At 44.2% G+C, this 27,824-nt stretch overlaps 1 protein-coding gene and 1 long non-coding RNA gene across 2 annotated transcripts; both read right to left on the bottom strand.

Annotated features, from left to right (window-relative positions):
- Positions 1–3,680: 3,680 nt before the first annotated feature.
- On the bottom strand, positions 3,681–11,435 carry LOC140702416 (uncharacterized). Its single transcript, XM_078380878.1, has 4 exons — positions 10,447–11,435; positions 8,162–8,302; positions 7,286–7,414; positions 3,681–7,055 (listed from the first exon to the last, which is right to left on the bottom strand). The coding sequence occupies exons 1-4, from the start codon at positions 10,909–10,911 to the stop codon at positions 6,870–6,872; spliced, it is 921 nt and encodes a 306-aa protein (XP_078237004.1). The 5' UTR covers positions 10,912–11,435; the 3' UTR covers positions 3,681–6,869.
- A 109-nt stretch (positions 11,436–11,544) lies between these two features.
- On the bottom strand, positions 11,545–18,206 carry LOC144584560 (uncharacterized). Its single transcript, XR_013538890.1, has 3 exons — positions 16,891–18,206; positions 16,479–16,660; positions 11,545–14,626 (listed from the first exon to the last, which is right to left on the bottom strand). It is a non-coding gene; the product is annotated as an uncharacterized LOC144584560 (long non-coding RNA).
- Positions 18,207–27,824: the final 9,618 nt, after the last annotated feature.

Below are 27,824 nucleotides of genomic sequence, written 5' to 3'. Positions count from 1 at the left end.
AAGTACCCACCCCACTCTCCCCAAATTTAAAAATGTATTTGGGTAGCGAGTGTAAGACACCCTCCAGAGTCTGAAGGAGGGTCTTTGTGGCTCAGGGACCCCTGGAGGCTGCCCACCTCATGGCCTCTTTAGCTGCAATCTCCTACAGGCGGCTATGTTATATGTAGCTTGTCACTTCTGGGTGAAGCACCGTTAAACAGGTAACGTACCTCAGAAAAAAACATTTGTTTTGATGCCTGGAGTCAAAACATGGTGAGTTTTAACAGATGATATTTTCTGCTAGGCCCATTTGAGTTTGAGGGAGTAAGGAGTAGTAAGAGCACAGACGTGTCCTGTACGCTTAAGCGCAGCCATGTCAGATCACAGGACAGGACCGTCCAGCCAGTGGTCTGCTCATGTCATTGCCAACCAGCTGCCTCTCAGACAAAAACTGTGACGGGAGGAGATACCTTACTACCTGTTGTTGTAGTCCACGTCGGCAGCTATCATAACTTCTCCTGGCAGGGGATTCCACAGGCGTATTAGGCACTATGTGATGAAGTACTTCCTGTTATCGGTCCTGAATCTCCCATTATTCACAGCATGACCCTGCATTCTAGTTTGAGAAAGGAAGAAAATCTGCTCCCTATCTCATATGATGCTTACATGGGACTCCACAGCTTGCCCAAGGTAAAGAGGCTAGCTGTTCTCTTTCATGACCTCTGCTTTGGATTCATGTCATCATCTGGTTGTGTAAGAGCCACAGAGTTGGATCCAGATGTTCACACAATGTTGACATCATGATCTGAGGGATCTATGACTTCGGGTTTATGGATTGTGTAGGCAGACAGGCCCCCTAACTGGATGGTGGTTTAGTAGGAATTCCATGTAATATTCATGAAGATTCATGATTATTTTCTCCATGAGCACAGAAGGGAACAGTGACTGAACAGTTGTTTGGGGAGGATCCTATGTAACAATCATGTGGATCCATGAGGGTTCAGGCCCTGGATCCATGTTTTTGTACCATGGCACACCTGTAGTTAGGGAGGTGTGTCCTTTTTATCATTGTGCATAGGTGGAAGAGTACAAGAATACACAGAGGAATTATATCAGAAAGTTTTAGATATCCCGGACAACCCAGACATTATAGTTGCTGACCTAGAGCCAGACATCCTGGAGAGTGAGGTCAAGTGGGCCTTAGAAAGCCTGGCTAACAACAAGGCCAGTGGAGGTGATGGCATTCCAGTTGAACTATTTAAAATCTTAAAGGATGATGCTGTTAAGGTGCTACATTCAATATGCCAACAAGTTTGGAAAACTCAACAGTGGCCAGAGGACTGTAAAAGATCAGTCTACATCCCACTACCAAAGAAGGGCAGTGCCAAAGAATGCTCCAACTACCGGGCAATTGCACTCATCTCACACGTCAGCAAGGTTATGCTCAAAATCATACAAGGTAGGCTTCAGCAGTATGTGGACCGAGAACTCCCAGAAGTACAAGCGGGATTCCGAAGGGGCAGAGGAACTCGAGAGCAAATTGCCAACATGCGCTGGATTATGGAGAAAGCCAGAGAGTTCCAGAAAAACATCTACTTCTGCTTCATTGACTATGCAAAAGCCTTTGACTGTGTGGACCACAGCAAACTATGGCAAGTCCTAAAAGAAATGGGTGTGCCTGACCACCTTATCCATCTCCTGAGAAACCTGTATGTGGGACAGGAAGCAACAGTTAGAACTGGATATGGAACAACGGATTGGTTCAAAATTGGGAAAGGAGTACGACAAGGCTGTATACTGTCACCCTGCTTATTTAACTTATATGCAGAATACATCATGCGAAAGGCTGGACTGGAGGAATCCCAAGCTGGAATTAAGATTGCAGGAAGAAATATCAACAACCTCCGATATGCAGATGATACCACTCTGATGGCGGAAAGTGAGGAGGAACTAAAGAACCTTGTAATGAGGGTGAAAAACGAGAGTGCAAAAAACGGTCTGAAACTCAACATCAAAAAAACGAAGATCATGGCCACTGGTCCCATCACCTCCTGGGAAATAGAAGGGGAAGATATGGAGGCAGTGACAGATTTTACTTTCTTGGGCTCCATGATCACTGCAGATGGAGACAGCAGCCCCGAAATTAAAAGACGCCTGCTTCTTGGGAGGAAAGCAATGACAAACCTTGACAGCATCTTAAAAAGCAGAGACATCACCTTGCCAACAAAAGTCCGAATAGTCAAAGCTATGGTTTTTCCTGTAGTGTTGTATGGAAGTGAGAGCTGGACCATAAAGAAAGCTGACCGCCGAAGAATTGATGCCTTTGAATTGTGGTACTGGAGGAGACTCTTGAGACTTCCCTGGACTGCAAAGAGAACAAACCTATCAATTCTAAAGGAAATCAACCCCGAGTGCTCATTGGAAGGACAGATCCTGAAGCTGAGGCTCCAGTACTTTGGCCATCTCATGAGAAGAGAAGACTCCTTGGAAAAGACTTTGATGTTGGGAAAGTGTGAAGGCAAGAGGAGAAGGGGACGACCGAGGATGAGATGGTTGGACAGTGTCATCGAAGCAACCAACATGAATTTGACACAACTCCGGGAGGCGGTGGAAGATAGGAGGGTCTGGCGTGCTCTGGTCTATGGGGTCACGAAGAGTCGGACACGACTAAACGACTGAACAAACAAACAAACATAGGTGGAAGAGATAGGCAAGTTATGTTGGTTTGGGAAGAATCCCAAGTAAAATAAACATCACCAAACACTTCTGGGCCAATGGACTTAAAAGTAAACATCACATATAGCTCAATTCATAGCATTGGAATAATCCATCAGGATAAATAGGAGAAGGCTAGAGAGCATTTGCAGGCGGGCCCTGAAGGTACTTAAATTAAGAGCTGCAAAATTCACAACCAATGCCTACTTAGCAGCGGCGAAAGATGCTCAAAGATCTTTTTATGCTCTCTGGATTAGCGAGGCGCAAAACCATCATTTCCCCCCAACCATTGAGTTTTTGCACCACTACAGAGTTATGTGCATGCCTTCTGTGTTGTAGTTGTAGTGTGAGGACATAGATGGTTTCTATGATGTGAGATTTGCTTAGAGAGGATTTCATCTAAAAATCATGTGAAATTCTGTGGATCTGGGCCTTGGAACCTTGTTTTTCCGCCACTGAACAGCCGTCTGCCAAAGGATCCATGATTTCTCTGGGTAGTTTGTGGGGTGTATAATTTGATAGTAGTTTTAGAAGGATCCCACATGACAATCCTATGAAATCACGAGGAGCCGTTCTTCATTTCATAGATCCACCTTTTAGTTTCTTCCTTCGTTTGACACATTTGAAATGTGGTGCTGGGAGAGAGCTTTGCGGATACCCTGGACTGCCAGAAAGAGAAACATGAGGTTTCTGGATCAAATCAAGCCTGAGCTATCTCTCTCCAGGCAAAAATGATGAAATTGGGGCTATCCTGCTTTGGGCACTTTATGAGAAGGCAAGATTTTCTGGAAAAGACAAGAATGCTGGAAAATTTGGAAAGCAGCAGGAGAAGAGCAAGACCAAACACGAGATGAACTGACTCCCTTAAGGGACGTCCAATTCTTCCCTCGGTGTCCTCACCATTAGATCGGGTGAGGCAGTTACTTCACAGGGCAGAAGAAGGGCAGTGTGGCAACTCTCCCTTGTCGTCTCCTCCTGGTGGCAGACAGAGTCGTGGGTCCAAAGCATTCTGAACATCTAAGCTAGTGTATTCCTCTCAGGCCCGGTGGAGGTTGTTGGAGAGGATACGGTTCAGTCAAGGTGAGGTAATAATTCAACTACCAGTCTGACAAGCTGCTGTTAAGTGGAACGTGTGTCTGCGTCCGGAGGCACCCTTTTGTCTTTTCCTTTGGTCAATAAAACCTCTTGGGCCAACCTTGCTAGAGTAAGCTGCAGAGAAGAACTCAGTAATGAGAGGTCTCATGTTCAATAATAATAATAATAATAATAAAAAGAAATCTGAGAAGTGTGTCTGCTATGAAGTCTACCTTACCCACCGTCAAGCCAATTTGACTCCATTTAGAAAGAAAGTACCTTGATCCCTCATTTGTCGTCAGCAGTCCTGACAGGAATGAACTTCAAAGTGGAAAAAAAATACCAAAAGCGGACTGAAATCTTGGGTAAAGATTGATGATAGTACAGGTATCTTAATAGTAGGTGGAACTCATTGACTGCTAAGCCGCTCTACCATCACCTTGCTGAAGATCCAAGTGGAACCTCTGGAAGCAGGGCTGTCAAAGGAGGTGAGGAGGGTGGTTCTGATGGTTAACACTTTTTCAGCCCTGGGGGGCCCTTCTCCCATCCCTACCCTTCCCAGGATGGCTTTCTTCTTCCCTTGGGGCATTGCAATCACTCAGTTACTAGAGAGTGGTGTTCCTTTCTAGAATCGGGGATCAAGAGATTTGTGTGGAGGGAACCTCACGGCTCTGGAGGGCACGGGTAGAATGGCCGACGGACAAATGAGGCCTCCTCTGTTGTTGATTTTAATTTCATTTTATTCCAAAAATTTATAAAACAGAAATCATATTCCCAGTCCCCCCCGCCCCACCCCCAATTATATTTTAGTGTTTGGTACATAGCAACTATGAAGTACAGTATATACATTATATAAAGTTCAGAATAAGTACTATGCTGAGGGAGGACATTCAGATGGGGTTATAAGGAAAACATATTGCTTGGCGCTAATCAAGAATCAGGGGTTTCAAAGGCTAGGGTCAACTATCATAAACAGCAACCATTAGACCCAAACGGGTCCAGTGAAAAGAAAAACAAATGTTTTAGAAAAATACAGGTTGGGAGAACAAATGGCAATATAGCAAACACAAATCTATAAGAGCAGGAAAATAAGACAGGTCTTGCTCAGCTGCTTCTGCTTTATCAGTCTTCCCGGCTGAGAATGGTTGGGTGGCATTAATTGTCCCGTTGGTTCGCTGTGCACCTGGGAAGGATGAGGTGGAGACGGGTGGAGCTTCTCAGGAGGAGGGCTACGGGGGACCTGAGGCATTATCGAATCCTCTCTGGATTCAGAAGGCTCCAAGTGGATTTCTCTGTTCTTGCTGAGGGAAAAGAAGATGGAGAAAAGGGGGATGTTAAGAGCAAAGGGAATGGCCTCAAAAAGCTTTGTGCTCGCTGACCCACCTGAGCGAACTACAAGAGGGTTTCACACCACAAATGGTTCTCTGGACAGGGAGATACGCTCTTTCCTATCTATGCTAGGATACCCTTGTCATCTCCTAACCATTTGTTGATGAGGAAGTTCTGTGTAGGCCATTTTCACGGCCTGCTATTTTTAAATTTTGATTCCGCCTCCCTTCACATGCCCATCTTCTCCTAGTTAATGGGGTGGAGGCATACATTTAGTTACCCTGTTTATATGAGACTTCTCATATGTCTATCCCATCTTTCTTGGAAAAAAACACAAAAAAAATCAGAGTACTGTAGTCCAAACACACATCATCACCACGTTACCCTCACAAACTATCCTGGGAGGTATGTTAATCTGAGGACATAATTAGGTGAAGGTCACCCAGGAAGCTTCAGGACAGAGTGGCTGCATTGAACGTGACCTCCAGCCCTCCGGTCAAGAAATGCTTATCACTGGACTTTGTGAGTAATTACAATTCTTTCTTAAAGTTCTTCCAGTAAAAGAGCAGGAGCTGTACTAAAGGAAGCAAACCTGTATCAAACACATGCCGGCTTCTAAGAATGTGGCTAGAAGACTCACTTCTCTTCTTTTCTTTATACAGCACAATCTTTTTGCCTCCTCTATTTATTTATTTATTTATTTATCTATCTATCTATCTATCTATCTATCTATCTATCTATCTATCTATCTATCTATCTATCTATCTATCTATCTATCTATCTATCTATCTATCTATCTATCTATCTATCTATCTATCTATCTATCTATCTATCTATCTATCTATCTATCTATCTATCTATCTATCTATCTATCTATCTATCTCTATTCTGCTGTTTAGGGTCAAGAATCTGTCCCCAAGGTACCGATGTGAAAGAGACAGAAATCTCTTTTTTGAACCTCACCTCCTGATCTTTCAGCCGCATTTTGTGAGCCAACTTATAGATTTTGTGGAGCTTCCTTGCATCCGATTCGGTAAACTTGGACACAAATATCCACAGGTTCCTGGAAGATAAAAAGGTTATTTCCCCCTGTTCTTGCAAATGGTTGAACAGATATTTGAAACCCATTCTTCCATTACTGGCCTGGCTTAGAAGCCCCAAACCTTCACTCCAGAGGAAGGTGGCACAGAAGGAGCTAACCAGAAGGGCGAGAGAGAGAAACGCTTTAGATGGCATCCGTTTCCCTGCCCTCTCCCTCTCGGCAGTAACTTTGGTCATTCCAGGCCTCGGACACAAAGAGCCACCAAACAAAGACACAGCCTGGGAAATTCAGCCTACGGTCTGGCCTGTGCCACCCACCACACTTTTTCCAACACAGAAGAGGTGCTCCAACCTCTGCCTAGATGGACCAATGATCTGACAGCACCTTCCCATCTTCCTAAAGGAAAGGTTCATGATTGTGCACCAGTTCTGACCAAAAACAGGCCAGGTTCCATCCTGGGACCAGTTCTCAAGATATTGGCCGACACAACCATCTCCAGTCAGTCTAGAGGGGTTCTGGGCCACTGGGCCCTCCAAATATTATGGAACTAAAATCCCCATCCTCCTTTCAACTCAACCCTAACCTCTGCTCTGCTGTAATCTAGGCTGCAACTCATCTACGGGGCCCCATGGACAGCCAAGTGAGCCCCTTTTGCGTTGTCTAGTCTGGGGTTCTGTTTCTGTGTCCTGGGAGTAGGTGACTCGGTGATTAGCAGAGAAAGGGGGAAAGATTACGTTCTGCAGAGCTTGATCTCCTCCTGGTCAGAATAAGTTTTCTTCAAGTATTCTGATATGTGGTCTCCAATCTTCAGCAGGGATATCCGTGTGCACTCCACCTCTTCTAGTAGAGAAAGCCCCTTGCCCGGATTCTCCAGCTGCTTCAGGGCCCTTTTGACTGGCCGTATTATCTCTTTGCACTTGGAGAGGAACAGGGAAGAGAGAGAGAGAGAGAGAGAGAGCAAAGGTGCACATCAGTGGCACAACAGAGATAGAAAGAGGCCCTTTCAACCTTCCTGCGTCACTCATCCTCCTTCCCCAACCATTCCAAATCAGAGATAGACTGGAGGGTACAGGGAAGGGAAGGATTCAGCAAGACTCCCAGGCACTTCCCCTCCTGTCTCCCTGTGTCCCAGGAGAAAATCCTTACTGTGCTGAAGGTTTCCTCGTCCAGGTTGTCATCTTCTGTGATGGAGACTAGCTCGCTCCCTGCAGTAATCTGGACAGGGCTGGGACAGCGTTTCCTTTTCCTTCCAGATTCACCTTCGTGGCCCTCGGGCTGGGAAAGGAGAGCATTTTAGACAGGCTGGAGTGAATGTCAAGACAAATATGTGCTGTGGTTTCAAAACCAAGGAGGGGAAGGGGCCAAATGGTGGTGCTAGAGTCCCAGAATTGTGTTCTCTGGGACTCCGGCCTTAAGGTTGCAAAAGGGAGCAAAAGGCTAGCCCTTCTACTTCAGATGCCATGTTTAAAGGTCTACGCCCAATACCTTCCGACTCCTTGGCTACAGTTTTCAGAGAGACTTTGGTGCAATGCCTAATATTGCTCCTTGACTTCCCAAGAGAAAGGGAAAGCCAGAAAAAAACCACACAAAGTGAGAGCAGTCCTACAAACGGGCTTAAAATATAAAAGCAAAACATGAAAAGATGGAAGACATTTATTCATGTACACAGGATACAGAGCAGAGGTTGCCATGGTGCGGAGGCACATGTTCAGAAGGACAGCACTTTTGTGGGTCTGTGCAAGCAGGTATGCACAAGAATCCTAAGCAAAACAAAACAGGAAACAGCAGAACGTGTGAACAGCATCCTTGAAGGTGCCCTGTTTTGGAGATACAGCAAGGAGGAAGGAAAGGTCCACCTGTGGTGTTCTAATGGTGATAGACAGACCACCAACGCATGCGAATACCCAGTTGTTAACCGATATGCAAGTGAATCATGTTAGGGCAGCCCAAAGGGCCTCTACTGGTGTAAGCAGAAAAAAAGGGATAGATCCTGTCTGGTTCTGTGCAAAAGGTATCTTGTACCTTGTCCCTTTTGTCGCTTGTTTTCTTTCTCTCTTTCTTTTCTTCCTTACCCATTTTACGCGCAGTCCCTTTTTCTTTGCCTTCCTCATCCTCTTTGGTCTTCTGCTTCTTTCTCTCAGGGCTTTGATCCACTCCATCCTCCTAGAGAGAAGAGAGGGACATCCAACCCATCAACTCATTTGAATCATTTCTCATCTCTCCCTTTCTCAAAAAGATTCTCAAGGAGGAGAAAACCACTCAACAAAAAGCAGTAAAAGAAAAACAACGATACTATTTTAAAAACTGGAGTTTAAATTAGAAGGCAGCCAGTGAAGGAAAAAGAATGCCGTCTAGCCAAACTTCAACTGCTTTGCCCAAAGTCTTATTTATTATTTATGTATTTATTTATTTATTTATTGAATTTAGATCCCGCCTATTTAGTCAACTGACGACTCTGGGTGGCTAACAACATATAAAATAAACCATTTAAAATATAAAACAAATAATACATCAGTAGACAAGGACTCTAGATGAAAGAACAAAATAAATCAAGAGGTGGTTGGAGGGAAGGCTTGCCAAAATAGGACTTAGTAAGGCTTCTAGCAAGGTTTCTCATGATTTTCTTGTAGCTAAGTTGGTAAAATATGGGCTATATAATGTGATTAGTAGCTGATTGCGAGACCATTCCCAAAGGGTGTTTACTAGTTGGTTCTTTGTCACTCTGGAGATAAGCAGCACAGTGAAGGGTTCCATCTTGGACCCAGACTTATTCAACGTCTTAATAAATTCTTGGATAGGAGGGCTAACAAATACATCAGTCTCTCTCACTCGCTTGCTGGGGGAAGAAGGAAAGGGACAAGATCTCTGCCCTTCGCCAGCTCCTTTAGGGGAGGGTCGTCCCTGCTTTGCCACCTCCCTGTGGACCCTACCTCACGAAGCCCCTGCTGCCCCACGGCAGGCGGCCTCTCAATTTTTAATATGTAGAACTACCCTGCGTTTGCCTTTTTGTGGGTCTGGTTCATGTCGCGGGCTCTGTGCTTGAGAGAGGGTCTCCGTCAAGGACTCCTTTCCACCTTTCTCGGCCGGCTAAGTGGCCTTATGACCGTTCCCACTTCTCGCAGGCAACTCTCTCCCATCTTTCCTAAATTGAGGTTTCCTGAACATCTTCCTCAGACTGCTTGTCTGATTGCCGAGGAGGAGAGACTCCATTCCCATGCTCATCTCTGCCTTTGGGAGACTTCCTTTCCTTTCCTTTTTTTTTTTGCATGGGGCTCCCTCTTTTCCCCCTGGCTGTAGGGTAGAAGAAGCCAGTTAAAAGGAAAATATAATAAAATTCCAACCTGCCCATTTCACTCTTTGGAGTGAGCACCTATCTTCCCTTATCTCATAAATCGGTTGCCCCTTACACTGTGGATACTCCAGTGCTAGACAATAATGTACTTTTTCCTGCAAGAGGAACTCAGAGGATGTGAGTCGACAGGGAAAAAAGAAATAAAATTTGGCACCAAACTACTGTAACTCCAATTCTGCAATCAGAAACCTGAATTCCCTGATTGTGAAGGTTATACAAAAATCTGTTTTATACTGCTTCCTTTTTTCTAATTCAGTTTAGATTTCCCAAGTAGTTTGCAGAAAGATTTTTCTTCTGCACTAAGAACTTGAGAAGAATTAATGAATGCAGCATGCAGAGGGTCAGGCTGCCAGGACGTGCCCTGAGAGAACTATGGTAGGTTCCTAGGGTTTTCCACTGATGACAGCAACACCGATTTCTTGCACAGCATTAAAAGCAAACAGAAATGTATACTGTGCATTCTTCTAAATTGGAAATGTTTGTGTCTTAGTTCCCTTCCTGTGTCATAAACTGCTGTGAACCAATGCAGACCAATTGGGCAACCTGGGGATTACAAGGCCAGGCCAAGCACCCAGTTTCCATGAAGCAATTTCCACAGGCAAATCCCAGAATCTTCAGTTGCAGGACCACAGATGTGTTTACTTTGCCCGGGACGGAGAGCCAGTAGGCTTCAGCGGATGGATGCCTGTGTGTGTGTCATTTCTGCATCTCCAGAACCCTCTGATACAGCCTTCTCAATTTAAAAACAAAGTAAATCACAACAAGTCAAAACCCATCCTCAGCCTCTCCTATTGGAGGTTTATTATGTGTGTGTTTGTGTGTGTGGGGGGGGTGTTTTTCTGAGGAAAGGTGCTCTAATGGCTGCAAAAATAGCTTTGGGGATCCACCTGTGGCTTAAAGATTCCCATCATGATCACATACAATATGGCTTTAGACAGGTCAAAAGGATGAATACCTGGCATGCAGGGTGCAGGGGTGGGCTTCCTGAAGCTGGTCTTTTTCGCTTAGCTGCTTGAGAGGTAAGCATCTGGGGCTTTGAAGCTGAAGGTCTGTCTGACAGAACTGCCAGATTTTCTGACCCTTTGGAATTCCTGGCCTCTTCTAACGGCTTCAAGGATTCACCAATTGCCTTTTCCAGCCTAACCTTCTTTGAGATCGTTTCACACCCCAAAGCCAGTGGTCTGGGGGGTGGATGTGAGGAGGCCAAATCTGCAGGCAGTAGCTCTTTCTCCATCAGGTTGATTCTGAGGTCACCTTTCAAATCCTTCAAGTCAAGCCTAGTGAAAGCGCGACAAAGTTGGCAGATCCAGGGCTGGTGGGCTTCACTCCGACAATATAGGCAGAGGGAATTGCCGTCGCTTAAGGCCATTTTATCCGAACAATCCAAGCATCTTTTAAATGGGGGTTGCTTGGAAGCCATGAGATGGCAATAAAATTTTTCAGGGAAAAGTGAACAAAAAAACAACAACTCTTCTTTTCTCTCTCTATTATTTGCTGGGACTCACAAAAGGATCAGGAAATAATGGGTTGGACTCACAAGGGATTAAGAAAGCAGGGAGGATGGGACTCTGAAGGGTGTGCGAAGGAGAAGGTAGTAGGATGGGCAGGTACAGTTATCAACGGTTGAGTGACCGTTGGGCCCGGTGGTCTACCTGGAGGGAGGGGGAGGGCTGCTCCCTTCTTGCATTCTATGGAAGCTTCAAGATTCCATGGTTCCATGGATGTGGAGAGAAGCCCCATGGGTGTGATTCACAGGGACCACGAAGAAGAAGGGAAAGCTTCAGGCCTACATGGAGTTTACCTGAGGTCTCTCTGTCTCCCTGCTCTTTGAAGAATAACGATTCCCTTTTCCCCGAGGCCATACCTTCTACCGGGAGAGCAGCTCATCCGTTGCACTTGGACGTACTTCCTTCTCTCGGGTTTCTGCCAAGCGTGGGATTACCTCAGTGTCCATCTCCTAATGATGGAGGGCAAGTGGGGAGAGGGTGGAGACACGCAGGGACAAAAATGAAAGAGGAAAGGGAGAAGATGCAGTTACCACACTCCAGGGGAGAGAGCACCTGAGAGGAAGGAAAAGGTTGTTCAATGTTACAAGGGGAGTGGGCTTGGCGGACAGAGGTGACATCTCCTACATTTTACTGCTTTCATAAGTTGAGGTGTGTACATGGCCCTCTCAAACCTCCCTCCCCCAAAAGGTTCACTAGGAAAATCGTTAAGAAAGCAATAATGCTCAGTAATTTCCTCAGTGGCACCTGCTCGGATTTTGCAGCTGGTACTCCCCACATCACAATAATCCACTTTTATGCACCAACCACCAATACTGAAGAGGCTGAAATTGACCAATTCTCTGAAGACTTACAACACCTTCTAGAACTGACACCAAAGAAAGATGTTCTTCTCATTATAGTGGACTGGAATACTAAAGTAGGGAGTCAAAAGATGAAAGGAACAACAGGAAAGTTTGGCCTTGGAATTCAAAATGAAGCAGGGCAAAGTCTAATAGAGTTTTGTCAAGAGAACAAGCTGATCATCACAAACACTCTTTTCCAACAGCACAAGAGGCGACTCTACACATGGACATCACCAAATGGGCAATACTGAAATCAGATTGATTATATTCTCTGCAGCCAGAGATGGAGAAGCTCTATACAGTCAGCAAAAACAAGACCTGGAGCTGATTCTGGCTCTGATCATCAGCTTCTTATAGCAAAATTCAAGCTTAAACGGAAGAAAGTAGGAAAAACCACTGGGCTAGTCAGGTACAATCTAAACCAAATCCCTTTTGAATACACAGTGGAAGTGAAGAGCAGATTTAAAGAACTTAATTTGCTGGACAGAGTACCTGAAGAACTGTGGACAGTGGATCGTAACATTGTACAGGAGGCAGCAACAAAAACCATCCCAAAGAAAAGGAAATACAAGAAAGCAAAGTGGCTGTCCAAGGAGGCCTTACAAATAGCAGAGAAGAGAAGGGAAACAAAATTCAAGGGAGATAGGAAAAGTTCCTCTCTGGATTAGCGAGGTGCAAAACCATCATTTCCCCCCAACCATTGAGTTTTTGCACCACTACAGAGTTATGTGCATGCCTTACGTGTTGTAGTTGTAGTGTGAGGACATAGATGGTTTCTATGATGTGAGATTTGCTTAGAGAGGATTTCATCTAAAAATCATGTGAAATTCTGTGGATCTGGGCCTTGGAACCTTGTTTTTCCGCCACTGAACAGCCGTCTGCCAAAGGATCCATGATTTCTCTGGGTAGTTTGTGGGGTGTATAATTTGATAGTAGTTTTAGAAGGATCCTACATAAAAATCCTATGAAATCACGAGGAGCTGTTCTTCATTTCATAGATCCACCTCTTAGTTTCTTCCTTCGTTTGACACATTTGAAATGTGGTGCTGGGAGAGAGCTTTGCGGATACCCTGGACTGCCAGAAAGAGAAACATGAGGTTTCTGGATCAAATCAAGCCTGAGCTGTCTCTCTCCAGGCAAAAATGATGAAATTGGGGCTGTCCTGCTTTGGGCACTTTATGAGAAGGCAAGATTTTCTGGAAAAGACAAGAATGCTGGAAAATTTGGAAGGCAGCAGGAGAAGAGCAAGACCAAACACGAGATGAACTGACTCCCTTAAGGGATGTCCAATTCTTCCCTCGGTGTCCTCACCATTAGATCGGGTGAGGCAGTTACTTCACAGGGCAGAAGAAGGGCAGTGTGGCAACACTCCCTTGTCGTCTCCTCCTGGTGGCAGACAGAGTCGTGGGTCCAAAGCATTCTGAACATCTAAGCTAGTGTGTTCCTCTCAGGCCCGGTGGAGGTTGTTGGAGAGGATACGGTTCAGTCAAGGTGAGGTAATAATTCAACTACCAGTCTGACCAGCTGCTGTAAGTGGAATGTCTGTCTTCAAGTGGAGGGACCCTTTTGTCTTTTGCTTCAGCCAATAAAACCTCTTGGGCCAACCTTGCTAGAGTAAGCTGCAGAGAAGAACTCAGTAATGAGAGGTCTCATGTTCAATAATAATAATAATAATAATAAAAAGAAATCTGAGAAGTGTGTCTGCTATGAAGTCTACCTTACCCACCGTCAAGCCAATTTGACTCCATTTAGAAAGAAAGTACCTTGATCCCTCATTTGTCATCAGCAGTCCTGACAGGAATGAACTTCAAAGTGGAAAAAAAATACCAAAAGGAGACTGAAATCTTGGGTAAAGATTGATGATAGTACAGGTATCTTAATAGTAGGTGGAACTCATTGACTGCTAAGCCGCTCTACCATCACCTTGCTGAAGATCCAAGTGGAACCTCTGGAAGCAGGGCTGTCAAAGGAGGTGAGGAGGGTGGTTCTGATGGTTAACACTTTTTCAGCCCTGGGGGGCCCTTCTCCCATCCCTACCCTTCCCAGGATGGCTTTCTTCTTCCCTTGGGGCATTGCAATCACTCAGTTGCTAAAGAGTGGTGTTCCTTTCTAGAATTGGGGATCCAGAGAGTTGTGTGGAGGGAACCTCACGGCTCTGGAGGGCACGGGTAGAATGGCCGACGGACAAATGAGGCCTCCTCTGTTGTTGATTTTAATTTCATTTTATTCCAAAAATTTATAAAACAGAAATCATATTCCCAGTCCCCCCCGCCCCACCCCCAATTATATTTTAGTCTTTGGTACATAGCAACTATGAAGTACAGTATATACATTATATAAAGTTCAGAATAAGTACTATGCTGAGGGAGGACATTCAGATGGGGTTATAAGGAAAACATATTGCTTGGCGCTAATCAAGAATCAGGGGTTTCAAAGGCTAGGGTCAACTATCATAAACAGCAACCATTAGACCCAAACGGGTCCAGTGAAAAGAAAAACAAATGTTTTAGAAAAATACAGGTTGGGAGAACATATGGCAATATAGCAAACACAAATCTAGAAGAGCAGGAAAATAAGACAGGTCTTGCTCAGTTGCTTCTGCTTCATCAGGCTTCCCGGCTGAGAATGGTTGGGTGGCATTAATTGTCCCGTTGGTTCGCTGTGCACCTGGGAAGGATGAGGTGGAGACGGGTGGAGCTTCTCAGGAGGAGGGCCACGAGGGACCTGAGGCATTGTAGAATCCTCTCTGGATTCAGAAGGCTCCAAGTGGATTTCTCTGTTCTTGCTGAGGGAAAAGAAGATGGAGAAAAGGGGGATGTTAAGAGCAAAGGGAATGGCCTCAAAAAGCTTTGTGCTCGCTGACCCACCTGAGCGAACCACAAGAGGCCTTCGTACCACAAATGGGTCTCTGGACAGGGAGATACGCTCTTTCCTATCTATGCTAGGATACCATTGTCATTTCCTAACCATTTACTGATGAGGAAGTTCTGTGTAGGCCATTTTCACAGCCTGCCATTTTTGCTTTTCGATTCCATCTCCCCTCACATGCCCAGCTTTCTTATCCTAGTTAATGGGGTGGAGGCATACATTTAGTTACCCTGTTTATATGAGACTTATTATATGTCTATCCCATCTTTCTTGGAAAAAAACCCAAAAACACACAGAAAAATTCAGAGTACGGTAGTCCCAATGCACATCATCACCACGTTACCCTCACAAACTATCCTGGGAGGTACAGTATGTTAATCTTAGGACATAATTAGGTGAAGGTCACCCAGGAAGCTTCAGGACAGAGTGACTGCATTGAACCTGACCTCCAGCCCTCCAGTCAAGAAACGCTTATCACTGGACTTTGTGAGTAATTACATTTCTTTTTTAAAGTTCTTCCAGTAAAAGAGCAGGAGCAGTACTAAATGAAGGAAACCGCTATCAAACACATGCCAGCTTTGAATAATGTGGCTAGAAGACTCACTTCTCTTCTTTTCTTTATAGAGCACAATCTTTTTGCCTCCTCTATTTATTTATTTATCTATCTATCTATCTATCTATCTATCTATCTATCTATCTATCTATCTATCTATCTATCTATCTATCTATCTATCTATCTATCTATCTATCTATCTATCTGTCTGTCTGTCTGTCTGTCTGTCTGTCTGTCTGTCTGTCTGTCTGTCTGTCTGTCTGTCTGTCTGTCTATCTATCTATCTATCTATCTATCTATCTATCTATCTATCTATCTATCTCTATTCTGCTGTTTAGGGTCAAGAATCTGTCCCCAAGGTACCGATGTGAAAGAGACAGAAATCTCTTTTTTGAACCTCACCTCCTAAACCTTCAGCCGCATCTTGTCAGCCATCTTATAGATTTTGTGGAGCTTCCTTGCATCCGATTTGGTAAACTTGGACACAAATATCCACAGGTTCCTGGAGGATAAAAAGGTTATTTCCCCCTGTTCTTGCAAATGGTTGAACAGATATTTGAAACCCACTCTTCCACCACCAGCCTGGCTTAGAAGCCCCAAACCTTCACTCCAGAGGAAGGTGGCGCAGAAGGAGCTAACCAGAAGGGTGAGAGAGAAAAGCGCTTTAGATGGCATCCGTTTCCCTGCCCTCTCCTGCCCGGCAGTAACTTTGGTCATTCCAGGCCTCGGACACAAAGAGCCACCAAACAAAGACACAGCCTGGGAAATTCAGCCGACGGTCTGGCCTGTGCCACCCACCACACTTTTTTCCAACACAGAGGAGGTGCTCCAACCTCTGCCTAGATGGACCAATGATCTGACAGCACCTTCCCATCTTCCTAAAGGAAAGGTTCATGATTGTGCACCAGTTCTGACCAAAAACAGGCCAGGTTCCATCCTGGGACCAGGTCTCAAGACGTTGGCTGACACAATCATCTCCAGTCAGTCTAGAGGGGTTCTGGGCCACTAGGCCCTCCAAATATTATGGAACTAAAATCCCCATCCTCCTATCAACTCAACCCCACCCTCTGCTCTGCTGTAATCTAGGCTGCAACTCATCTACGGGGCCCCATGGACAGCCAAGTGAGCCCCTTTTGCGTTGTCTAATCTGGGGTTCTGTTTCTGTGTCCTGGGAGTAGGTGACTCGGTGATTAGCAGAGAAAGGGGGAAAGATTACATTCTCCACAGGCTGATCTCCTCCTGGTCAGAATAAGTTTTCTTCAAGTATTCTGATATGTGGTCTCCAATCTTCAGCAGGGAGATCCGTGTGCACTCCACCTCTTCCAGTAGAGAAAGCCCCTTGCCCGGATTCTCCAGCTGCTTCAGGGCCCTTTTGACTGGCCGTATTATCTCTTTGCACTTGGAGAGGAACAGCGAAGAGAGAGAGAGAGAGAGAGAGAGCAAAGGTGCACGTCAGTGGCATAACAGAGATGGAAAGAGGCCCTTTCAACCTTCCTGCGTCAGTCATCCTCCTTCCCCAACCTTTCCAAATCAGAGATAGACTGGAGGGTACAGGGAAGGGAAGGATTCAGCAAGACTCCCAGGCACTTCCCCTCCTGTCTCCCTGCGTCCCGGGAGAAAATCCTTACTGTGTTAAAGGTTGTCTCATCCAGGTTGTCATCTTGTACGATGGAGACAGGCTCGCTCCCTGCAGTAATATGGACAGGGATGTGATAGCGTTTCCTTTTCCTTCCAGATTCACCTTCGTGGCCCTCGGGCTGGGAAAGGAGAACATTTTAGCCAGGCTGGAGTGAATGTCAAGCCAGGTATGTGCTGTGGTTTCAAAACAGAGGGGAGGGGAAGGGGCCAAATGGTGGTGCTAGAGTCCCAGAATTGTGCTCTCTGGGACTCCGGCCTTAACGTTGCAAAAGGGAGCAAAAGGCCTTCTACTTCAGATGCCATATTTGAAGGTCTACGCCCAATACCTCCTGACTCCCTGGCTACAGTTTTCAGAGAGACTTTGGTGCAATGTCTAATACCTGTATTGCTCCTTGGCTTCCCCAGAGACAGGCAAAGCAAGAATAAAACCACACAAAGTGAGAGCAGTCACATGTTCATAAGGACAGCACTTTTGTGGGTCTGTGCAAGCAGGTATGCACAAGAATATTAAGCAAAAGAAAACAGGAAACAGCAGAACGTGTGAACAGCATCCTTGAAGGTGCCCTGTTTTGGAGACGCAGAAGGCGGAAGGAAAAGTCCACCTGTGGTGTTCTAATGGTGATAGACAGACCACCAACACATGCGAACACCCAGTTGTTAACCCATATGCAAGTGAATCATGTTAGGGCAGCCCAAAGGGCCTCTGCTGGTGTAAGCAGGAAAAAAGGGATAGATCCTGTCTGGTTCTGTGCAACAGGTATCTTGTACCTTCTCTCTTTTGTCACTTGTTTTCTTTCTCTCTTTCTCTCCTTCCTTTCCTTTTTTACTCACATTCCCCTTTTCTTTGCCCTCCTCATCCTCCTTAGTCTTCTGCTTCTTTCTCTCAGGGCTTTGATCCACTCCATCCTCCTAGAGAGAAGAGAGGGACATCCAACCCATCAATTCATTTGAATCATTTCTCATCTCTCCCTTTCTCAGAAAGATTCTCAAGGAGGAGAAAGCAACTCAACAAAAAGCAATAAAAGGAAAACAACGATAGTATTTTAAAAATTGGAGTTTAAATTAGAAGGCAGCCAGTGAAGCAAAAAGAATGCCGTCTAGCCAAACTTCAACTGCTTTGCCCAAAGTCTTATTTATTATTCATATATTTATTTATTGAATTTAGACCCCGCCCATTTAGTGAACTGACGACTCTGGGTGGCTAACAATATATAAAATAAACCATTTAAAATATAAATCAAATAATACATCAGTAGACAAGGACTCAAGATGAAAGAACAAAATAAATCAAGAGGTGGTTGGAGGGAAGGCTGTGGTAAAAGCGTTCCTTAGAACTGCCTTTACACGAGACAGAGAGGGATTCAGAATGATTAGTCCCTAATGCTAGCAAAACTGGGTCCTGTAATTTTGCCCTAGGCGACTTCTCACTCCTTCACCCAAGTCTGTCTCGATTTTAAATAAACAATCTGGAAGGTCTGCTCTTCCTCTTTTTACTTTAGGACCCTCTTTTGGTAATATGGTAATGTGGCCAGATCAAAACAATCTTAGTCAAAAATATCCAATTTACTACTGTAGCATGGTCTAAACAAGGAGACAGCTTACAGACAATTTGTCTTTTTATATTTTATTACAAAAGATAACATTTCAACAAGCTTAGTTTAACGTCATTTAGTATTTCCAAAATAACCCCCAGCCTTAGCCACCAGTTATTTCCTCTACAAAGTGAAAACAATAAACAGTCTAGCTATATCTTAAATAAGCATTCTTACGCAGTCTTCTGATTAAAGTTCTGCCAGACGCATCTCTCTCCATGTGTCGTCTCTGGCTGTCGTGAAAGCAAACTCTTCCCCCATCTCTCTTCTCCGTCCTTCTCCTCCTCCATCTTCCTTAAATTAAGAAGTTATGTCCTTGTCCATCGAGGAGTTGAGATAAGATAAGGTCAGCTTGCTCTTCTTAACTTTTTTTTTCTTTAGCTGGAGAAGAACTGACCTTGTACATTTTCTCTCTAATTAGCACCTGGGCATAAGCAGATTTCTAGTTTTTTCGTTGCAGCTCTGAACTAAATCCTATGAAATACAACACTATTCTATGTTCATAATCAAATTCATGACACGCCCCCCCTTAAAGATACAAAATACAGGACTATTAGAGTTCTTATTTTGTTACTAACTTAACATTTGATTATGAAAAGTTAACAAGACTACATGTGAACTTACAATTATCTTAACAAAGTATTAAATTCATAACAGTAATATATCTTTTCTTATGGCCAAATACATCTCTATGAAAAATACAGAAAAAGAAAACAAGTTAATTAATTTTAAACAGAAATTCAAGGTAACCATATTACATCAGGATACCATTTTTCAACGATCTGTTACATTATGTTCGATTTTTCTCCCCACATTGTTACAATTAGAATTATTAGGAACAATCTTTTGACTTTTACCCCATTTAGTTACCATGTCAGTAGGTTCATTATCTGGTTTAAAACACGCCACATGACACTGATACACTATTGCCGATCTGTCTCTATACATTTTTAAACTATTTACATGATACATAACTGGTTTCTTGGATGAATTTAACATTTTCACAAGATAATTCACATTTCCCACTTTTTGTATGATTTCCCCTGGACCTTCCCAAACTACTTCCAATTTTGAAGGTCTGAGCGGGTTTAGTACCAATACCATATCACCCACTTCAAACTCTCGGTGATGGGCCTTCTTGTCATGATAGTATTTTTGTTTTGTACAATCAGTCCGTTTCCCTGTTCTTTGACAGTAATCACAGGTACTAACGTAGTCCTTAACGGTTTTATAAATTCCGGGCCAATAAAAATGTTGTGAAATCCTGCTTAACGTTTTTTGAATTCCAAGATGTCCGCTACTTGGACTATCATGGGCAAGTTGCAGAATTCTTTCTCTGTACCTCTGTGGAATCACTAGTTGTTGTACTGGTTCCGCCTGTTCATTTGATTTGGGAAAATATTCTCGGTACAATAGCCCATTTTGTCCCCACAAAAAGGTTACTTTTTGTTGTACCGGTTGTACCGTATAACTGTCGGCTTGAGACCTCAAAGAATCCAATGTAGGGTCTTCCATCTGTTTTCGTTTGAATTCCTCTGATCCCATTGGTACTAGTAGATCCTCTGGTTCAGTTTTTATCTCAGTTATACTATCCGTTTCATGTGCAAGGGGTTGATGTTGCGTTACATGTCCCTCTGGTTTCTCCTCAGAGTTATCTTCAGTTGGGACTTGCTGTATTGCTTTGCTTCGCGCACGTGTCACTGCTTGTATGGAAGCTGATTTTAAAGTGTGTTGGTGGTTAAGAAATGCTAGATCATTTCCCAATAAAAAATCAGGTTTGCCTTCATGCACTAATAGATATTTTGCGCCTTTCCAATTTTTGTAGCTAATTTGCACGTAGACTAATGGTACGAATCGCTCGATTATTTCTCCTGATCCATATGTTTTCACTGGACATCTCAGGTTATTCAAGATTAGTTCTGGATCCACAAACTGTTTGTTAATTGATGAAATATCTGCTGCGGTATCCCTAGAGGCATTTATGGTCAAATCTCCCGTAGAAAAATGTAGGGTTACAGGTTCCGAAAAACTTTTCAGTGACCAAGATAACTGTTCTTCCGGTAGGATGCTACTGGGCTCTATAACTGAAAATTTCTCCCCTGAGGATGTCTGTTGGTTTACTGTTGTAGAGACTTGAGCTACTTGTAAGCCCATTATCCTTGGCACAACCCTTGGCTCCGTTGCTTGCATTTCACTGGTTTCAGAAAAATTTGGCTTGACTCCTCCTTGTCTCTGGGGTAGCACATTCCTTAGTTGATTAACTTCATGTGGTTCTGCTGGTAACTCTTCTGGTATTTCTAGTGGTGTTGCACTGAGATAATCCACTTTAAGGATCGTTGGCTTGAATTTCCGTGGAGTGGGTATGGGTGCCTTCTTGAATTTTCTTGGTGTGGGTAAAGGTGTCTGTCGGAATGTTCGTGGGACAGGTAAGGGTGGTTTACCAACTTGCTTCCCGTCTTGGTTATCTGATATGGACAGTCTTGGACAATCTTTCTTTAAATGGGCTCCTCCACAATGGAAACAAGCCAAGGGTAAACTAATCTGGCTAGGGCCCATGCTTCTTCGCTCTCCAGCAAAAGACTGTCTTGGTTCAGGAACCACTGTTTTCTTAGCTTCATATAGGCTCTGCCTCCTAGGCACTTCTGGAATAGGCCTAACTCTGGGAGTAGGTTCCCTTTGCTTGAAGGAAATAAATCCATCATCTTCCTGTTCACAAGTCAGGTTTCCACTATCCATGTTCCCTAAGGAACCTCTGGCCTGCTCTCTCTCAGCAGTTTTGCTCTGTAGAATCTGTAGTTTCAATTCATGGTATCTTCTTGCTTGAAGTTCACTAGCTATGTGTGCATTCACCCATTGTTTCTGGCTCTCCATGAAGTCTGCCATCATCAGGGTAAGCTGTTCTTGTAACCTGAAACTTATATCCTTTGCATCTACCGGACTGCTGCTGGCCTCTGCTCCAGCTGTTCCCCTCTGCATGGTTATTTCTCCTGTTAGCAGGTCCTGCTGAGTTGGAACTTGTTCCGCCCCAGTGTACTGCTGTGTCCTTCTTGGCTTCACTTTTGGTTTAACAACTTCAGGATTTGCTTCTATTAATCTTTGGGCATATTCTTCATCTTCTGGGTTATCTACTTCCCAGTGTTCCACTGCTTCCAAAACCTCCTTATCCACTGATACCTCAGGCAGTGAAAACTGACTGCTAAAAGCCATTTTTCCTTTTTTTTTCTTTCTCTCCCTCCCTGCAGCCTTGGCCGAAGCACGGGAGGAGCAATAAAACAATTAAACTGTCAGCCTTGACTGATCCTACTTTCCCTCCAGGAAATCCTTTTGGCTCTGGCTTGGGGTAGGAAATTTTCCTTTTTTAACTTTATTTAATTACTTTTAAATTACTTTTATTATCCTGGCTGCTCCTTATAGACTCCTGCTACACTCAAAACAATTTTGCCACTCTGTCACCTGAGTGAAACGAGCTGGCACTTTTTAAACAGCACAATGCTTGTTCCTTAGAACACTTAAGCCACTGGCAGAATCTCTCCTTGCATCACTTTAGCCTGAGCTTTCTGCATAGGAGTCTTCTCCAGTCACAATAATTTACAACCTTCCCTGCTTTGCTCTGAAGCTCACGTCAGAGAAGTTTCTCTTGTCCTTTATTTAGCAGTGTGTATCTGCTTACTCACACATCTGCCTTCATAAAACAATTACAAGCGCTAATTCAGCCCTTGAGCAAAGCGCAAACCAAATCCCATCTGCCATTATACTGTAAACACAGCACGTAAGGCTCAGATCCCACCGCTGCCACCATGTGGTAAAAGCGTTCCTTAGAACTGCCTTTACACGAGACAGAGAGGGATTCAGAATGATTAGTCCCTAATGCTAGCAAAACTGGGTCCTGTAATTTTGCCCTAGGCGACTTCTCACTCCTTCACCCAAGTCTGTCTCGATTTTAAATAAACAATCTGGAAGGTCTGCTCTTCCTCTTTTTACTTTAGGACCCTCTTTTGGTAATATGGTAATGTGGCCAGATCAAAACAATCTTAGTCAAAAATATCCAATTTACTACTGTAGCATGGTCTAAACAAGGAGACAGCTTACAGACAATTTGTCTTTTTATATTTTATTACAAAAGATAACATTTCAACAAGCTTAGTTTAACGTCATTTAGTATTTCCAAAATAACCCCCAGCCTTAGCCACCAGTTATTTCCTCTACAAAGTGAAAACAATAAACAGTCTAGCTATATCTTAAATAAGCATTCTTACGCAGTCTTCTGATTAAAGTTCTGCCAGACGCATCTCTCTCCATGTGTCGTCTCTGGCTGTCGTGAAAGCAAACTCTTCCCCCATCTCTCTTCTCCGTCCTTCTCCTCCTCCATCTTCCTTAAATTAAGAAGTTATGTCCTTGTCCATCGAGGAGTTGAGATAAGATAAGGTCAGCTTGCTCTTCTTAACTTTTTTTTTCTTTAGCTGGAGAAGAACTGACCTTGTACATTTTCTCTCTAATTAGCACCTGGGCATAAGCAGATTTCTAGTTTTTTCGTTGCAGCTCTGAACTAAATCCTATGAAATACAACACTATTCTATGTTCATAATCAAATTCATGACAAAGGCTTGCCCAAATAGGACTTAGTAAGGCTTCTAGCAAGGTTTCTCATGATTTTCTTGTAGCTAAGTTGGTAAAATATGGGCTCTATAATGTGATTAGTAGCTGACTGCGAGACCATTCCCAAAGGGTGTTTACCAGTTGGTTCTTTGTCACTCTGGAGATAAGCAGCACAGTGAAGGGTTCCATCTTGGACCCAGAATTATTCAACATCTTAATAAATTCTTGGATAGGAGGGCTAACAAATACATCAGTCTCTCTCACTCGCTCGCTGGGGGAAGAAGGAAAGGGACAAGATCTCTGCCCTCCGCCAGCTCCTTTAGGAGAGGGTCATCCCTACTTTGCCACCTCCCTGTGGACCCTAGCTCACGAAGCCCTTGCTGCCCCACGGCGGGCGGCCTGTCAATTTTTAATATGTAGAAGTACCCTGCCTTCGCTTTTTTGTGGGTCTGGTTCATGTCGCGGGCCCTGTGCTTGAGAGAGGGTCTCCGTCAAGGACTCCTTTCCACCTCTCTCGGCCGGCTAAGTGGCCTTATGACCGTTCCCGCTTCTCGCAGGCAACTCTCTCCCATCTTTCCTAAACTGAGTTTTCCTGAACATCTTCCTCAGACTGCTTGTCTGATTGCTGAGGGGGAGAGACCAAACTTCTGTACATCAGGTCACTCAGAGGATGTAAGTCGACAGGGAAAAAAGAAATAAAATTTGGCACCAAACTACTTTAACTCCAATTCTGCAATCAGAAACCTGAATTCCCTGATTTGTGAAGGTTATACAAAAATCTGTTTTATACTGCTTCCTTTGCCTAATTCAGTTTAGATTTCCCAAGTATTTTGCAGAAAGATTTTTTATTTTGCACTAAGAACTTGAGAAGTGTTAGTGAATGCAGCACGCAGAGGGTCTGGCTGCCAGCACGTGCCCTGAGAGAACTATGGTAGGTTCCTAGGGTTTTCCACTGATGAAAGCAACGCAGATTTCTTGCAGGGCATTAAAAGCAAACAGAAATGTATACTGTGCATTCTTCTAAATTGGAAACGTGTGTGTCTTAGTTCCCTTCCTGTGTCATAAACTGCTGTGAACCAATGCAGACCAATCGGGCAACCTCGGGATTACAAGGCCAGGCCAAGCACCCAGTTTCCATGAAGCAAGTTCCACAGGCAAATCCCAGAATCTTCAGTTGCAGGACCACAGATGTGTTTACTTTGCCTGGGACGGAGAGCCAGTAGGCTTCAGTGGGTGGATGCCTGTGTGTGTGTCATTTCTGCATCTCCAGAACCCTCTGATACAGCCTTCTCAATATAAAAACAAAGTAAATCACAACAAGTCAAAACCCGTCCTCAGCCTCTCCTTTTGGGGGTTTATTTTGTGTGTGTGTGTGGGGGGGTGTTTTTCTGAGGAAAGGTGTTCTAATGGCTGCAAAAATAGCCTTTGGGATCCACCTGTGGCTTAAAGATTCCCATCATGATCACAGACAATATTTATTTATTTATTTATTTATTTATTTATTTATTTATTTATTTATTTATTTATTTATTTATTTATTTATTTATTTATTTATTTATTTATACCCCGCCTATCTAGTCATTTCGACCACTCTAGACGGCTTACAACATAACGAATAACAAGTTCAAGAAAAATTTGTAATAATTAATTAATTAAATGATTCTGATTAATTAATTAAATGATTCCCATCATGATCACATACAATATGGTTCTAGACAGATCAGAAGGATGAATACCTGGCACGCAGGGTGCAGGGGTGGGCTTCCTGAAGCCGGTCTTTTTCGCTTAGCTGCTTAAGGGTTAGGCATCTGGGGCTTTGAAGCTGAAGGTCTGCCTGACTGAACTGCCCGATTTTCTGACCCTTTCGGACTCCTGGCCTCTTCTAACGGCTTCAAGGATTCAGCAACTGCCTTTTCCAGCCTAACCTTCTTTGAGATCTTTTCACACCCCAAAGCCAGTGGTCTGGGGGGTGGATGTGAGGAGGCCAAATCCTCAGGCTGTAGCACTCTGTCCATCAGGTCACATTTCCGGTCCTTCAATTCGAGCTTACTGAAAGCACGACAAAGTTGGCAGATCCAGGGCTGGTGGGCTTCACTCCGACAATATAGGCAGAGGGAATGGCCGTCGCTTATGGCCATTTTATCTGCACAATCCAAGCATCTTTTAAATGGGGGTTGCTTGGAAGCCATGAGATGGCAATAAAATTTTTCAGGGAAAAGTGAACAAAACAACAACTCTCCTTTCTCTCTCTCTTATTTGCTGGGACTCACCAAAGGATCAGGAAATAATGGGTTGGACTCGCAAGGGATTAAGAAAACAGGGAGGATGGGACTCTGAAGGGTGTGGGAAGGAGAAGGTAGTAGGATGGGCAGGTACAGTTATCAACGGTTGAGTGACCGTTGGGCCCGGTGGTCTACCTGGAGGGAGGGGGAGGGCTGCTCCCTTCTTGCGTTCTATGGAAGCTTCAAGATTCCAAGGTTCCATGGATGTGGAGAGAAGCCCCATGGGTGTGATTCACAGGGTCCACGAAGAAGAAGGGAAAGCTTCAGGCCTACATGGAGTTTACTTGAGGTCTCTCTGTCTCCCTGCTCTTTGAAGAATAACGATTCCCTTTTTCCCCGAGGCCATTCCTTCTACTGGGAGAGCAGCTCATCCGTTACACTTGGATGTACTTCCTTCTCTCAGAGAAGAGCACTTGAGAGGAAGGAAAAGGTTGTTCAAGGTTACAAGGGGAGTGGGCTGAGTGGACAGAGGTGGCATCTCCTATATTTTACTCCTTTTATAAGTTGAGGTGTGTACATGGCCCTCTCAAACCTCCCCTCCCCCAAAAGGTTCACTAGGAAAATCGTTAAGAAAGCAATAATGCTCAGTAATTTCCTCAGTGGCACCTGGTGGGTTTTTGCAGCTGGTACTCCCAGTTGCATCACCCACATGGAAGAAAAGTTGAGCAGCAGAATCAGGCAGAGACTTTGCAGACTAGCCAGCCATTCTTAGAATATCTAAGTAACACATTACTTGTACAACACCGGTAGGAGAAGTGAAGTATAGCGTCATAGAAACACACAGGGAAAAATAAAAGGTCAGGCAGTTCCTACGTATCCCACACAGTACTGGACCCAAGCATACTGGACAAGGAAGAATGGGCTGAAATTGAATCCAGAATAGCTGGAGATCAGGTTGCGGAGGTGGGGGCTGTCTCCCTACCTGTCGAAGGATTATTTCCCTAAATGTGGGGGGGATTTACCCTCCCTGTTAAAGATCAGGTGTACACTCAATGTGATTTTAGACCCAGTGCTGACCGTAGAAAAACAGGTCTCCATTGTGATCCGCTCTGCGTTCTACAGTTGTGTCCCTACCAAGATGACAGTTTCCTATCAACACCAATAGTGTCAAAAGTTGACCACAGCGTTGTATTCTATGTGGGGCTCCCTTTGAAACTGATATGGAAACTTCAAGAGATCCAGAATGAGGTGCCCAGATTGGTGACTGATGTGAAGAGGTTTGACCACATCGCCCAATTCTGTCTCACGTGCACTGGCTGCTGATCTGCTTCCATACCATATTCAGGATCCTGGTTGTGACATAGAAAGCCCTAAACAGATTGGGAACCTCGCTCTTTGTCTGAACATCTTCTGCCAAGTTTGACTGCCCATCTGACCTCTTCCTCACACCTAGGGATGTTAACTTCCAGATAAGCCCATAAAATGGTAACCAGAAAATGGGCTTTCTCTGCCTTCTGGTAATCTCTATGGAACTCTGTCCTGCAGGAAATGCAGCGTATGTAAACAACTGAAAACAGAACTATTCAGCGATGCCTTTGGGGAGGATCACCCCAAATAGCTGGACATTGGAGGAAGGAGAAGAAAAAATGTAGCTTTGCAATCTTTCCGAAAATTGTTTTGCCACCTGTTTTGCGTTATGAGTGACGTCTGGGATAGTCTATTGCTTATATTATTATATAATGTACATTTAATTTGTCGTACACCGTCCAGAGTATTGAATGAATGGCTGAATGAATGAGTGAGTGAATGAATTAACAATGAATGAATGCATAAGTTTCCCAAGACCCATAAATGTACGCTCATGTATTCTACACAAACATTAATTTAAATAAAACCATTGAATTGGTTTATTCTGCTCAGTGCAGTTCACTATGCCAGAGTGTCAAATTATGCAGATTCATTTGAAATTATATCCAGCAATCAATTCCAGCATCAGCAGATCCACTGAATGACCACAAATGTAAGTCCCGCTACTTTAATTGATCTACTCTAACTGGAACTTCTAATTGGATTCGGCCACACCGAGTCCAGAACTGAACAAATTGATTTAAGAGGTTATCCCTCCTTCCATCTCTTCTCGATCTAGTTTGTTATTCCAGGGATTCTACTCCCAGTGAATGCAAGTCTTCTACTAAATGCTATGCCTCTCCACAGCTCCGCTTAACGTCACTTCCAGTTGTGTTAAGGGGTGTGTATGGCTGCAGTCCCTGGTCGCTCCCCAGTTGTCCACCTGCTGTTTGGTGTTTGCAACCCCCAGTGCACCTTGAATGCCATCTTCTTACACCTCAGTGCCTTACTTGGTTCTGCCAGAGCTGTTGTCCAGAACAGCCCAGCCAGTGGTGTGTCACAAGATTGTCCAGCACCATGTTCTTGGCTCTTTCGATGACCTCCTCTTCCACTGAGGCCTTTGTAACCAAATGGTAGATGTTCACCTGCAGGGAAAAGAAAGGATCA

The sequence above is a fragment of the Pogona vitticeps genome, chromosome 12 (assembly GCF_051106095.1).
Source record: "Pogona vitticeps strain Pit_001003342236 chromosome 12, PviZW2.1, whole genome shotgun sequence".
Classification (NCBI taxonomy): Eukaryota; Metazoa; Chordata; class Lepidosauria; order Squamata; family Agamidae; genus Pogona; species Pogona vitticeps.
Note: the sequence above shows the minus strand (reverse complement) of the source record. Positions and strands in the feature narration are given on the sequence as shown.